This window comes from Pelodiscus sinensis, chromosome 14 (assembly GCF_052426305.1).
Source record: "Pelodiscus sinensis isolate ZL-2025 chromosome 14, ASM5242630v1, whole genome shotgun sequence".
Taxonomy (NCBI): Eukaryota; Metazoa; Chordata; order Testudines; family Trionychidae; genus Pelodiscus; species Pelodiscus sinensis.
Window position 1 is genome coordinate 2,543,410 of NC_143065.1, and position 15,483 is coordinate 2,558,892.

The following is a 15,483-nucleotide window of genomic DNA, read 5'->3' on the forward strand; positions in this document are numbered from 1 at the left end:
CTACACATTAATCAAAGAACAGCTCTTCCTTTCCCTTATAAGAAACCCAGTAATGTGAAATTCCTAAAGGAACTTTCAAGCTTCTAGTTATTAAGGATAAACATTTTTCTGCCTTCAAGGACTTTATCAATAGAGAAATTTTAAAACTGGGAGTTCTGGAAATCTCTCAGCTTCTCTTTGGTTGAATGATAAAGCATCCAACTTTGTATTTATCTCACTCCTGCCAGATTCAGCCTCCCCCTGGAGCTTCAAGGGCAGCTGTTCATCTTTTAGGATTTTGAGTCTTTTCTCACAGTTACTTTGGAGACCCTGTTGTAAATATTTTTAATCCTTTCAACACTAAACAAAACATTTTAAGGGATGCAGCTTTTGGTTTTATTTTTTTCCCCAATTACTTTTTGTCTTTTACCATTAACCCATCTCCTACCTAATGTCTGTTAGAAACTAGACTAGTTTGTGATCTCAGCTTGGCCTTCTTATGATGATTCTGGCTTAATGGTGAATATCTTGATTGAACTGCTCAATTCTGGTCACACGCAGTAATTGTTTGTTACAAGAGATCAGTAAGATTGGCTGACATTCAATGTAATGACCAGACCTGCGTACTTCCAAAGATTTTGTAACTTTAAACTACGTCTTCTCTTTAATCCATAGCCAAGCGTTTCTGATGTAGGTCCTCATACTGCAATGAGTGCGTGATGGAGGGAGGGACTCAATGCAGGAACAAACTAGGACCTGCTGCAATTGTAACAATGGGGCATTTCTCACAGACATTTCCCCTTCCCCACCTCTAATATCATTAACTCACTGGCATTCACCTTCCTTCCCCCCCCCCAAATCCCCCTTTTGTTCTGAAATGTGATTTGTCCTTTTCATATGTGTTCATTTTTTTAATTGTATTCTTTGGTATATATGGTTGTGACTATTTTCTTCCACTATTTGATCTGAGGAAGTGGGTCTGGCCCACGAAAGCTCATCATCTAATAAACCATCTTGTTAGTCTTTACAGTGCTACATAGTCCTGCATTTTGCTTCAGCTGCCCCAGACTGACACGGCTGCGTCTCTAGCACTATTCTACCAATGGGGCAGTGGCGGGTCTCCCCGCGCAGATGGTTGCCGCTATCGCGCCCTACCTGTGCACGCGCAGTCTCGCATGGAATGTTTAAGTCTGTCTCGGGCTGGCCCGTTGCCAGCAGCCGGGGATGAGCATAAGTCAACCCCCACCCCCACGCGGGTCTCGCGGCCGTGCGATGCGCGGGGGCGGGGCGAAGCTACGCGCCGCGCCTTGAGGGGAGGCCGCCGGCCCGAACGGGGGCTCGTTGGCCCGGCAGCGCCAGGCGCGAGGCTCTTCGCAGCCACCTATCGCCGCCCCGCGGAGCCAGCGAGTCGATTGCTCCGGGCTCGGCTGGCCGTGCCTGCGGCGGCGGGCTGGAGAGCGGATGATGGCGCGTCCCTGCCCCTGAGCGGAGGTGAGGCAGGGGGCGGCAGAGCGCAACACGGGGCTGCCTTGGGTCGGCTCCTGCCGGCGGGGGGGGTGTATGTCCCGCTTGGTTACACAGGGTCTCCGCCCCCCCCCCACCGCCGCTCACGTGACATGATGTCGCTTCACGCGAGTCTCGCGTGAGTGGCGGGTCGGGCGCTGCGGCTGCTGCCCGGCGCCGTCTCGTTCCCTCCCCCCACGCCCGCTGCTGGGCGGCGACCAGGGCGCGCGTGTGAAAACGCAGGCCAGGCGGGGCCACGGGTGCCCACGTGAGCAAAGTCCCAACGGTCGGGACCGCCCCTATCCGGCTAAGGCGGTGGTCCCCAACCTTTCGTGGCGGCCGCGCGCCCTGAGCCTAGGGCCGGCACCGCGCATATGCCGTGCGCCCTGGGGCGGGGCCGCCCGCGCGCCCTGAGCCTAGGGCCGGCACCGCGCATGTGCCGTGGGCCCTGGGGCGGGGCCGCCCGCGCGCCCTGAGCCTAGGGCCGGCACCGCGCATGTGCCGTGCGCCCTGGGGCGGGGCCGCCCGCGCGCCCTGAGCCTAGGGCCGGCACCGCGCATGTGCCGTGCGCCCTGGGGCGGGGCCAGCCCAGATGTTTGGGCGTCAGTCACAGCAGCCTGGGGGCCGCTGAGAGGAGGGGACCTGACGGGGTCTCACTGCTGGGCCCCATTCCGCCCTGCCCTCTGCCTGGGCGACCTTGTCAGCCTGTGGCCTTGCCACCCAAGCACCCATCCGCTGTGCCCGGCTCCCAGTGGGGACAGGCCTGGGGCAGAAAACGAGAGAGCCAATGGCCAGGGGTAGCCTTGGAATCTCGTTGAACGTGTTTTAAAAGATTTGTTTTAAAGGGGGGGGGGGTTCAATGGAAGATGCTGCCTTTAGATAATATTTGTCCTAAATGTTGAGCAAAATCCCCCAAATGCATGTTCTTGTGCTACGGGACGTGGCATGTTTGGTGCTGAGACCAGGCACAGGGAGGGACTAACATGTAGACCACTGATGCCTTTTGAGAGTGTTCACTGTGCTCTGGTGGCCTCTCAAAAACAGACCAACAGTGTATATAGATAGCCAGGGCATGCATGTTGTATGTTTTTAGGAAACTTTACTTGGGACCTATTGTGCCCTAGTTGTTCCTTCATCGTATCAGAAGGATAGCCGAGTTAGCCTTTAAGGTGCCACTAAACTAGTCGATTTAAAATTTTTTCCTGTTACAGACTAACAAAACATCCGAAGCAGTGGGTTGTGCCCACAAAAGCTCATGATACCAGCTACATGTTTTATTAGTCTTTAAGGTGCTACTAGACAAGTCATTTTTTAAGTTTTTCCTTCATAATATGTTAGTATCAAGCAAATGACACAACAGAAGTATATGGAGACCTGAGTTAAACCAGGTCCATACGCAGGTGTGATGCAAAGGGTGCACAAGTACAATGGTTGCCCAAGTAAGCATGCTCTAGCTGGCCAGGGAAAGGCAGGACCACTGCCCAAGCCTCCCTCCCCCATGCTCTGACCAGCTGGGGAAGACAGGCTGAGTTCCCCACTTACTTGGGGGACCATGATGGGTGCATTCCATATTTACAAAAACACTTCCCCCCCCCCCCCCCCCTCCCGCAGAAGTTCCTGTGTACAGGAACTTTGTCCCAATGGAGTGTGTGAGTAGAGTAGGCATGTTATTTAAATGGATGCTGAAATTAGATGCCCCACATTTTCTTTGTGAAACAAGTCAATGTACATTCTGATAGTCTAAATCAGGTGGAGAAGGCTCAGGGCCCAGCTTTGGGCTAATTGAGGAATAATTTTGTCTTAACTATTAGACTGCTCTTGAGTATATTACAAATGTTTAAACACAACTGCATTGCTCAACATGGTAGGCTATGTCCACTGACAGTGCACAATGAACATTAATGGGACAGTAGAAGCACAGCACACTCAGGACTACATTGTTCCAGACCCATACAGTCTTTTTTTTCTTATCTGTACTATTCACTTTGGTGATGTATGGTGGTTAATAGATCTGTTCGGTACTCAAAATTGTTCTTAAGTTTCATATATTTCGTTGCAGGCAGGGCGGAGGAGACAGACAAATAAGATGAAGCCAAGAAAATTACTGTTTTTAATGATTTCAGAATAAGAAAATATCACTCAAATGAAGCAAACCATGCAGTCTACATCTTTTTAATCTCATAATGTCAGAAGCCACATCTCCCGAAAATAAAAGACCCCGGAGAAGCTTGTCCCTTAGTAAAAACAAAAAGAATGAAAATAAGAGAAAGAATGAAGCAGCAATTAAAGGTGCACTACCCAAATCTTCAGCGTCTTCCTCTATCCTTTCATTTTTTAACAACCCTCCCCCTGCCAAAGTTACCTGCCCTTTGTGTGGGCACATGGTGCCAAAGTATGGGATCAACAAGCACATAGATGAAATATGTCAGAAGAATCAAGGAGATGATGAAATGATTCTAGTTGATTCAGGACTTAATTGTTTTATGAGTGAGGGTCCATCAGGTATAAATCTAAACACTAGTTCTAGCCCATACTTTGCAAAGAAAACTTCAACTCCAGAGAAAAATACCAGTGTCGTTGAAAGCAACTTGTTGAAAATGAGAGCAGATGCAGAACAGCAGACTAGTCCTTACTTTAAGAAGAAAAATGCTCCAATGTGCAAGGTTCAGAATGAGCCAAGAGTGCAAATGGTTAAAAGTATCTCTTTGGGAAGCTTGTCATCTAAACTGTCCAGAAGGCACCGTATTCAGAGCAGACAATTGACAGAACAAAACTATGGGAATTCTCAAGCTGTTCACAGTGTGTGTGACAATGATACAGAAAAATGGGGCAATGAAGAGATATGTGGTGGGGATGGCTCTCAGAAAGAGAATCATTTTGTTCTGGTAGACAGCTTAACAAAAGAACTTGAAAGTCAGGGAGAAACACAAGAATGTGATAAAGAAACTCTTGTGGGGTCTGCTCATGGATTAGCATCCTCAAGTAACATTGCCAGAGATCTAGTGTCTGCTACAGGGAACACTGAGAAACATAGTTGTTCTGAAAGCATGGTGCCTCTTCTTGGCGAACATACAATGCATTCAGCAAGTTATACTAAAGAAGAGAGATTGGATGGTTCAGAAGCCAAAACGCTGGTCTCTGTTGATATTTCTTCTCTACGGACACAAGTGACATATGAGAGCCATACAGAAAACTGCCTAGTGAAGGGTAATACAGGAACGCTTCCCATGGAAGTTAGCGAAGACTTAAGAAATGAAATGATTTGTCATGCTTTTGCAGAACCTATGCAAGAGGTGGATTTTCAGAATCCTGCCAGTGACATTTTAGACAAAATAAATGGTACACTTGGTTCTACATCTGATTCTTTTGGTCACCCATATTATCTCCAGAATTTCCTGATGGTCCTGCAAGCAGTCCTAGAGAATCATGATGATCTGAGACTCTTTGATGAGCAAGATTCCAGGACTATTGCAAAGTTCTACCAATTGTCAGGTATATTTTACTTTAGTTGGTTTTTTGTTATGTTGAGTGTCCTACTCCCCGCCCCCCCCACACACAAAAGAAAGAAAGAGTAACAACAGTGATTAAACCTTGCTTAACAATCCTTGTATGGGAAGGGCAAGGTGGGTAAGGAAAAAGGTCTTATTGGACTTCTCTGTTGTTTCTGTATGGGTGAAACTGGATAGTCAGTATGCTCTGAAATCAACTCTCACAGAAAAGTGATAAAGACAAAATGCACCACGTCATCCATGGACAAATATTTTTCATAAAATGATGACTACATATCTGACTTATCAGTCTTTGTCCCCAAAGGAAAATGTATAACACTTTCAAAAAATGAACCTAAGAACATATAATTATAACTCTGCTAGATACTAAAAATCATAGTCTCAACACAGATTTTGATTTTATGGCTCACTATAAGAATGAATAACCTGCTACAGTGGTTTTCAAACTACGGATTGCTGGGTTGTGGAATGTCAAGTACTGGGTCTCATTGCTCAGGGTGATTAGGTGACCAGTGGGGGTGCTAAGGAAGGCTACCTGCCTGTCCTGGCACCATGGACTGCACTGGGCCCCAAAAGCAGCTAGCAGCAGGCCCAGCTCCTAGATGGGAGGGAGGAGAGTGCACAGGGCTCCATGTACTGTCCCTGCCCCAAGCGCTGGGAATCTGCTGCTGGCTGCTTTTGGGGCATAGTATGGTGTGTGGTGCCAGGAGAGGCAGGAAGCCTGCTTTAGCACCCGTGCTGCAGCACTTACTGGGAGTCGCTCATGGTATGCCCCTCCTGCCCCAGCCTTGACCCCCTCCCCAAAAGCCAGAGCCTCCTCCTAGTCCCCATTGCTCTCATCCTCAGCTTCACCCGGGAGCCCACACGCTAGTCAGATTATGTTGGATCATGGGCATCAACAATTTTCTACGGCTGGGTCATGAGAAAAAAAGTTTGAAAACTACTGACCTACTACAGCTCCTTTTTCTTATGATTGCAGAAATGTTAATTGCCCACTTCATTTAAAGTACTTTCTTGCAGATTCTCTTTACGCCTTATGCTTAACCATCTGTCCCACCTTTTATTTAGTTGTGACACCTTGGATACCTTTTCCAGACACGAAGACAAACTCTCACAAGTTTGTCTCTTCCACCAAGAGAATTGGTCCAGTACACGATATTACCTTACTTACCTTGTCTGTCTCATACCCTAGGACTAACATGTCTATACCTATACTACAGACAACATATATTGGAAAGTAATTTTCATTTTGACCCAGTGATATTTGTATGAAATGAAAATAAATTTAAAAATCTATCCTGTTAGAATTCTGTAGCATCATGTATAAAACAATATTTTAAGCTGAATAGCAATTTGACTTTGGTAACATATATAAAAGTTTGTTAGGCACATGTTGTCATGATATTTTTAAGCTTTTTAAAAATATTATGAATTCTGGAGTATGAAACCCTCTATTTTGTACATTTGGATATGACCCTTACTGCAGCATGGTCTCCTCTCTGATCAGCATATGGAGTTGGTGAATATCACAAGTATAGGGCTAAAAGTAGCCTCCATCTGGGTGATGCTCTATCAACCTTCAATCCTGCCTTCCTGAATTACACTGTATGTGTAGCACTTTCTTTAGTCTGAGTGACTGGACAGTATGAGGGCAATTGAGGTCTACATGAAATTCTCTGGTCTTATGGGATGCTCTAGTTTCAGTCCCTCTACAGTGGTCATAATCTCTCTTAATGTCCTCCTCTCTTACTTACCTTGATTGATAGATTGCTTGGACCTAAACTCTTGAGTATTTTACAGTAAGAACAATCCACACAGATCCATACACATCATAAGCTACTGGCTTACAGACTGTGGAGGAAGAAATCATAGCAATTCTAATCTTCTTGCAATTAGAGGTAAACAGCATTCTGGTGCCTATTCAGATGAGTAACAACTAACAGTAAGAAACATGTGATTAGTGATGATATTGACATCAGTAGCACCTCTTTCCCTCCAGAAACTTCAGACTGGAAGTTATGGGAGTTCCGCATCAGTTTTTTTATTGTTGTGGTTCTCTCCAGAGAATGCTGCTCAAAGTGGAGCTGGCACCTTGTCGTGTTTACAGATAGCTGATCATCAAATTTCCAGAGTGCTTAAGTTTTGTTGTAATTTTGGGAGATCCCAGTATAGTGTTTGGTCCCCTTACCATGCACATTAGTTTTGGGTGTATAATAGGTGAATATTTCCCCGATCGAACTTTTGCATTGCTATCTATAGTGAAAACATCAAGGAGTCCTGTGGCACCTGAAAGACTAACAGATTTATTTGGGCAAAAACCATTTCATCAGATGCACTGGAATAAAAATTACAGAGGGTGTGTGTATTCCGCTTATCTACTCGCCTGTGGCAAGTAGACTTCAGCCGGTTGCCCTGTTCACTGGCGGTTCACACATGCGCAGTGCAGGGCTGGCGAGTTGTTTTCGCTGCAATAGTCGAGCCGTGTGTATGCACACACACACTAGTATAGCAAAAGAAGGGAGTTGCTTATTAAGTGTAGTACCGTGTTAATGAGGCCAGTGTTAACGAGGCCAGCTGGGACCCCTCACAGACGGGGGCTGCTGCCAGAGCAGCCTCCCCTGGCCACTGCTGCCACAGCAGCCTGGGCTGGCCGCGAACAGAGGCTGCTCTGCTCCCCTGGCCGCCTCTGATAGAGGCAGCAATGTGTGTGTAGGGGGGAGGGGGAAGCAAGCAGCACTGTGGAGATGGTGCTAGGGAGAACTGGCTTTTAAACTGGCTCTCCCCAGCACCACTTCCTGCTTCCCCTCCCCTGCCCCCACTGCCTCTGATATAGAGGCTGTGGGGGGCGGGGGAGGAAGGCAAGCAATCAACTAATTGACTACTCTTTTACATCCCTAGTAGTAGGGTGCAAACCACATTAGTTACTTTGGAAACTCTGGAATAAACCCTGAGAATAGATCACAGCAGTTTCACTTGCTCTTTTATACAGAAGAAGCCTTCTTGTCTTTTGCAGTGTGCAATCTGAACATTTCCCCCGAGATCTTAGGGAATTTAGAATAAGTGTTACTGCAAAGCAATGCTGATAAATAATCTGTGGTGCCATACCGTCATAGTAAAATGGGATTTCATTTTCCCTAGTCTAGGAGGTGGAATATGATGAATCACTGAGAAGTGTTGCTGTGAGAAAGTGACTGGATACCATTAAAGCAACTGATAATTGATTGCCTTTAATCTGTTTTTTCCAATATTTGTTAAAAGCTCAAACTTCATGCCTGTTCCCTATTATCAGTTCTTGCTGCCAAAGCCTGTGTTGTCATTTAAACAAAGTTTTAAAGAAAGTCAAACCACTGCTGGAAGTAGCTGATCGCGCACACAAAACCAGAGTTTGTTGAAGTGCTAGACTAGCAGCAGTCTCTTTTTGTAAGTCCAGAGAGAATATTTTCTACATTTCAGTTTATCTAATTAGCTCTGTTTGATCTTAATTCAAAGTTGAGAAACTGATTGATCATTGAAAACACAGGAAATCCATGTAAGGTTATTTTATTTAAATATTTTTTAAAAACCTGGTTTTATGCCTTTTTTAATTGCATTGACACAAATCACAATTAAAAAATGTATAAGCTAGTAAATAAGAGATGGCTCTTTCTTAATGTAATAATATAAAAATTAGGATTCTGAATAAATGTATGTTACTATTGTGTAACTGCTTAAATGCATGTATAAAATTATATATATCCTTTTGATTAGCAAAAAGTAGTACTGTACCAAATTTAGTGTAAAATTAGGTTTTATTGTAAGTCACCATGTCTTTTAGGAAAATAGCTAAAAAATAGAAATGCAAAATAGGATCAAAATTCATTATTTAGATTAAAGTTTCTGGCTTGCTGATTTAAATTATTAAAATTGGGGATTTACATTGCTTTGATTTAAATCCATCCACTCTGGTGCAAAATCATATTGCTTCAATAAAACTATATATTGGAAAAGGCCATTTTCTTGTTGCTGTATACATGTGTAATTCATTAGTTAAGCTATTTGCATAGTGTATATATACTTTACTAATTCATTAGTTCCTGCTAAACTTCATCTCTGATTTCTTCAGTTGAGGGCTTTTTATATATGGAAGTATATTAGCACTAGTTAATATAAGGAGTTCAGACAGTATTCCCCTTCAGTAGTAATTTATTTTACAGTGTATGGTTGCTATCTGTTCCTCAGTGAGTTTTTTTAGCTGCAGTGATCATTATTCAAGAGAATTAATGTATTTTTAAAGGTAAAATTCCTTTTAAAGCTACTTTTCATTTCCCTCTTTCTTATGCCAGCCTTTACAAAAAAAGAAAGTGCTTCGTGTTGGAAAAAGGTTAACTATCCTTTTGTGTAAGCAAAGAATGCAAAAAATCTGATGGTGTTTAAAAATGTTGAGCAGCTGAAAACCTTTGAGTTGTTTTTGAGTTCTAAAATAATACACTATAGTAGCAGTTAATGTAAAGGTGTGTTGCCAAACTCTGTAGGCTTAAGCCACATCCTACTTTATTTGGATAATCTTGGCAAGGAATGTTTCTTTTTTAAAAAATTCCATATCTCTATTGGAAAAAATTAAAATACCATTTTGGTAAAACACCTTAATAAGCTCCTCTTTCTAGTCTTTAGCCAAATGACATGTGCCCATTCTGGACAAACACATGTTCCTACAGACATCACTGGTACTAATGCATAGTCAGAGATCTTAACAAAGGAAATATGATTGCCATTTATGCTTCATTAAAATGCAGTGGAAAATAATCACCATGTAATCACTTTCCTCAGGGTTTCTGCATCTTTTCTCAATTCTATTTTCACTTAAAGTGAGAGTGTTTGTTTCAGCTGAATATCTGAAACTTCTTTTCATGTGAGTGAAGCCATCTTAATAACAATAGGAACAACAAAAACCTAGGTGATATGCTGCAGAATACGAAGCTTGAGTAAGTATTAGCACAGGACCTTTTATGCTGCTCTCTGCCTTTCAAATCCCTTCTAGATAAAGCAATCTTTCCGCTACAGTTACTGAATTTCAGAGTTAGTTTTGTCATTTTCTGGAGGGTTGGGGGAAGAATGCATAGGACACTGTTGTGCATGTCAGCATTTTCTCTCTCTCTCTCTGCCCCTGATTTGCAAAGAATCAAAGACACTTCAAAGATATTGTAATACCACCAGGGAAGTGAGAACTTGGGCCTTTGAATATAATTTTCCCAGTGGAATGATCCATCTAATTTATTGAGAGACATCAGGCAAAAAAAAGTCTGAAGGAGAGAAGTAAACGTACAGCCCAAAGAAATATTTAATAAGCATGTATAAGTTAGCTGCCATTTTCTAATTGTCAGAACTGATGGTGTTTAAATTAATATGTCTATGTTTATTACTGATCAGTTATAGTTGAACAGGAAAAGGCAGAGAGGTAATCTGTTTAGAAGCTCATCAGGAGTCAGAAAACTATGTGCATACTGGGGATGTGACCGAGGAGATGATTAACCGATAAACCTACGCTTATCAATTAATCTGCTCGATGCGTCCCCCCCCCTTGCTGCCTGAAGCAGGAGCCAATGCTGCAGGGAGCTGGCTTAAAAGCCGGTTCCCTCCAGCACCAGCCCTCGGGTGCCTTCTCCCTCCCCCACTGTACTGCTGCTTCTATCAGTGGGAGCAGGGAAGGCTGTTTCATGGGGTGAGAAATAAATTATTTTCCTGTTCTGATGTTCCTGTGTAAGTACATGGCTGTACTGTTAGATGCTGCTGACACATCTGAGTAACTTTACATGTGTGAGTAGTCCTGATGTGGGATTTCTTGAATATAGAGTTACTTACCATGTTAGTAAGTGTTTATAGCACCTAGTTATTAAAATATAAGCACTGTGGAGCAGGAACCTTGTTTTATATTTTTAAAATACCTTAGAATCATAGAATACCAGGACTGGAAGGGACCTTGAGAGGTCATTGAGTCCAGTCCCCTACCCCTATGGCAGGACCAAATACTGTCTAGACCATCCCTGATAGACATTAATCTAACCTGCTCTTAAATATCTCCAGAGATGGGGATTCCACAACCTCCCTGGGGAATTCCCTAGGCACCTTATACACCTATGGCATATGAATGAATAGTCATTAGTTATTTCCTTTTATTTGTCTGGGCCTTTCACACAGCAACGGAGTAGAGAATTTTTGTTAAATAGGAAAATGTTATTGTAAAACCAAAAATAAGTCACCTGGCAAGCTGATGCTATATGTATACCTGAAATTACATCTGTGTTTTTTTTAAACAACTATATTTCAGATTGATTATATCTTTCAAAGGCAGGTTGATGCCAGCCTTATATTGTTTAACTTACATTCTTCAATATCTGTAGACAATAAGGTACTATTTGGCCAAGTGATTTGTTTCTATCTTTCAGTTAAACCACAGATCCAAATGGAAAATTTCATAGTTAAGAGATGTCAAATGGATTTTTGACACTTCTTGGAAGACTTTTATCCTGTGCATGAGTAAATGGATTGAGATAAGATGTATTTTACAAGTGACAGATCTGGTTCTGATATTTTTCATGCTGAAAGAAAAGAAAATTTGCTCAGACCAGCCATCTGAAAATTTGAGATATAAGAATTGTTTCTCAGTAGGAATAAATTGCAAAACCCACTTAAAGATATGTTACCATTTTTTTCAAGTGTGTATGGAACTTGCACATTAAGCCAAAAATAGGCTATTCCCTTTGTAAAGTCTGATCCAAAAAACCTGTTTCCATTGACTTCAGTAAGTTTTGGCTAAGGTTATATATAGTACCTCATTTTGGTTAAAATTATTAAAAAATTAGATCAGGCTTGGACAGCCAGAATGAGACACAATATTTCTACTTCGAAATTTGTATAAAAATGGCATATTCTTATTCAGGTCTGTCCCTGGGTTTACTTGGAATCATCTCCATTTATTTTAGAGGCAGTGGTGCAGATGGTGCCATAAGTTAACTGTGAGGGCAAAACTTGACTTTAAAACAACACTTAATTCTTGTTAGTTGCCCCAGGATGTGAGTGTGTGCAAAGTTTGGTTAATTTCCAGCATCAATGGAATTCTAGTTTACCCTTGTGTCACACAATCAAAGGTAGTCTTATCTGCATGATCCTGTCAAAACCACTGGGATTTTGTGAGTCTGAGGGCATAATTTGCTGGCAGAGGAGCTGCCCAAGTATAATTGGCGTTATTTGGCCTCTAAATACTAGTGTTGATACATGAAAAGGAAAGAAACACGTTTAATTTTCTGATTCCAGGCAATTTAGCAGTTAGCAGTTAAAACATCTTTTTACTGACTTAATCAGATTAGCTTTTACCTAGAGTCACTAAGTTGCTAATGCATGTCATTAAAAAAGTCCTTTTTCAGAGCAGAATTGCAATTTAAGTTGAGATCTATTAAATATGTATGGCTTAATAAATATCTGTATTTGGCAAAAATAAGGATCTGAAGACCCCATTCAGAGGCAGATCAGATAATGCTGTGGGTATTGTATAAATACATAGATCTGCATTTACTGATGGGCAAAAAATATACACATTGTTGCAAAACCACAAAGGTTTGTTGAAAAGAAACTGGCATTTAGGCCAACATTTCAAACATACTTAGGCTGATTAAGTAGATAAAGAATGTAAGCATCTGGGTTATTTAAGTTTGAACAGTTAAGTTGCCATTTAAAAAAATGCCAAAATTCTTGAGAGGTTAACATTGCATATACACAATATATTTTTAATGACCATTCCATCAGTTTTGAAAGCCCATATGCAAAGCCATGCTTGGCATGTTATTTCAAAGGCTAAAATCTGATAATTTACTGAATCAACCTATAAAAAAATCTTAAAGTTGCCTATCTTCTTTTAATAGTCCAGCTGCATCAGAGTAATTTTTGTAGATATTAGGGATGTTAAAATGTGTTTATTTTGTTAAACCTGTGCCCACTGAAATTTTCAGCGGGTACACGTTTACACATGATGGTGAGGAGGTTGCTCCAGGGGAGCTGGTGCGCATGGGCTGGCTCCCGCAGAGCTGCCTCTGATGCAGATGGGAGGCTGGGGGGGCTTGCATGTAACTGTGAAGGTTACCTGATGAGCCCAGGATCATTGGTTAACTCTTTACTCATGTACACTATCACATTCCTCCTAGGTATATAATGCAACTTTTTATGCTTTAATGATTTTTTTTTCTCTTTCTTGGTTTCCATACAAACAACAGCTAGTGGACAGAAGTTATATGTAAGACTTTTTCAACGCAAGCTGAATTGGATAAAAATGAACAAAATAGAATATGCAGAGATCAGTGCAGATTTGTCGCCAGTAATTGGAGAACTGGTTGAAGCAGGCTTTCTCCAAACAGGTATGGGAAATGACTGCAAGTTCTTAGAATTAAATTCTCTTCTCTTGCTGCTGCTACCAGTCTTGTGTCTTGGCGTGGCCAATTATTGGAGTCACGTTCAGGAATATTTTAGTTGAGCCATTCAGGCAGATTGGCATCTTGCTCCATTAAGTTAATAACAGGAGTTAGTAATTCAAATCAGTTGAAGAGAGAGAGTTGGGCAAGATTATTTTTTGGGGGGGAGAGGAGGACAAGCACGCTAGATTTCAATTGCTAGTACAAGAAGATAACTTTTATCTTCTATTTTCCTGGGCTGTCAATTTAATTCAAATTTAATTCAGCCAGATTTCTGTATACTTGTATCTTGTTTTGAAATTGCCGTGGAATTTTCTTGACTGTTGCACTTCTGTTAATTATTAATTACTAATTTTAATTTATTTAAATATTCCCCCCCATTTAAAATATTTGAGGTAGCGTACACATTTTTTAAAAACACAATACAAATATATATAAAATTTAAAATATGAGACCCCAGAGGGGCATAAAACCTGCTAAAAACATATAGAGAAGAGGAACATATACATACAAACTCAAACTTTAATAAAAGCATGAATAAAAAGAGTGGCTTTAGCCTGATGCCGAAACAATGCTAGCCTTGGCACCATGTGAATATTCTGAGGAAGAGATTTCCACAGCCTGGGAGCAAACACTGAGAAGGTCCTGTTCCGCATAGATGTTAATCTTATCTCCACAAGTGGGGGAACTCGAAACAAAGCCCACCCAGTTGACCTCAATCCCCAGGCAGGTTCCTATGGGAGAAGATGGTCCTTCAGATACCCTGGACCTATCCATTTAAGGCTTTATAGGTCATAACTAAAACCTTAAATTGTGCCCGGAAACATACCGGAAGCCAGTGCAGCGGTCGAAACACTGGCATAATGTGCTCCGCATAACGAGTATTAGTTAAGACTCGAGCAGCTGCATTCTGGGCCAGTTGAAGTTTACGAAGGCTCTTTAGAGGCAGCCCCACATAAAGTGATTTACTTTAATGATAAAGTAAATACATTTCAAACTATATTTGGTTAGTTAAATTACTAGCCTATCGTTTTTTCATATGTAGGTATCCAGAAAATTCTGTGCTTTAAACTATCATGTAATATTTTGAATGCATAACTATTTTCTGTGTATCTACAGAATCTGAATTAGAAGACCTTTCCGAGGGGCTGGACTTGCTTTCTGTTCTTGAGCTAAAAATATTAGCAAAGACCTTTCACCTGAAAAATCCAAATGGTCAGAAACAACAGCTGGTGGAGGACTTCCTCAAGCTGGCAAAACAGCGTTCGATCTTCAGCAGTAATCAGGCTGGTATTGGCGCAGTGATTTTGAAAAGGTACTAGTCAGCTTTTTACTTCTGCAGATTAATATAAATTATTCTTGAGAAAACAGCTTTTTTTGGCAGTCCTTAAGAAAAAAGATGGCAGGCCAATTGCCACTCAGTGCACCAGCACTGAAACTCTGTTCTCCTCCATCACTAGTCATCCATCATCATGTCCCTGTCTCTTGTTTTCTTCCCCCTCATCCTTACCCGCATATCTCCCCTTTCTTCGAGTTTGGATCATTTTCAAGAGCAAAACCTTTGGGGTGGGAATAGCAGCTCTGATTTGGCTCCCTTTATTCAACCTTTCTGGGATTAGATTCAGTTGTATCTGCTTTGCTACCACACAAGGTGAAGATGATCTGTAGAGAGATGGAGGAGGGCATATTATTGAATGTCACTGTGTAAGATTCCATGCTAATGACATCCTTCACTCCTGTTCCCAGAGATCCCGTCTCTTCTGGTGGAGGCAGAAGTCTTTTTCAAATTTTGTGCTTTGGACAAGTGTTCACCTCAAAATATTTCAATATCTCTCCTACCAGTACCATACCTTGCACGTTACCCAAAATAGCCCTTAACATTTGTGATGGTTTTTGGGGTGCCCATGACTGTGTCACCTTGGTACTCCTCTTGCCTTCAGTGAGAGGGTTATTTGCTGCTGCTTAACTGCCAGCTCTCTGATGCCATGAGCCTGTTAATCTCCTGTGGGCTGTTAGTGCTTACTTTGCCTAGTAAGTTAACAGAAGGTGAACCC

At 42.1% G+C, this 15,483-nt stretch overlaps 1 protein-coding gene across 5 annotated transcripts in view; it reads left to right on the forward strand.

Moving 5' to 3' along the window:
- Positions 1 to 1,280: 1,280 nt before the first annotated feature.
- Positions 1,281 to 15,483, forward strand: part of FAN1 (FANCD2 and FANCI associated nuclease 1) — a 38,560-nt gene continuing 24,357 nt past the window's right edge. The window contains exons 1-4 of one of the 5 annotated variants that reach the window (XM_006136868.4): positions 1,281 to 1,470; positions 3,542 to 4,974; positions 13,235 to 13,375; positions 14,549 to 14,744. In XM_006136868.4, the coding sequence (XP_006136930.3) occupies positions 3,666 to 4,974; positions 13,235 to 13,375; positions 14,549 to 14,744 (1,646 nt within the window). In that variant the 5' untranslated portion in view covers positions 1,281 to 1,470; positions 3,542 to 3,665. Of the gene's footprint in view, positions 1,471 to 1,600; positions 1,769 to 3,541; positions 4,975 to 13,234; positions 13,376 to 14,548; positions 14,745 to 15,483 lie in introns of those variants that run through there. The other 4 variants (XM_006136866.4, XM_089781886.1, XM_025178326.3 and 1 more) reach the window with 4 other exon arrangements.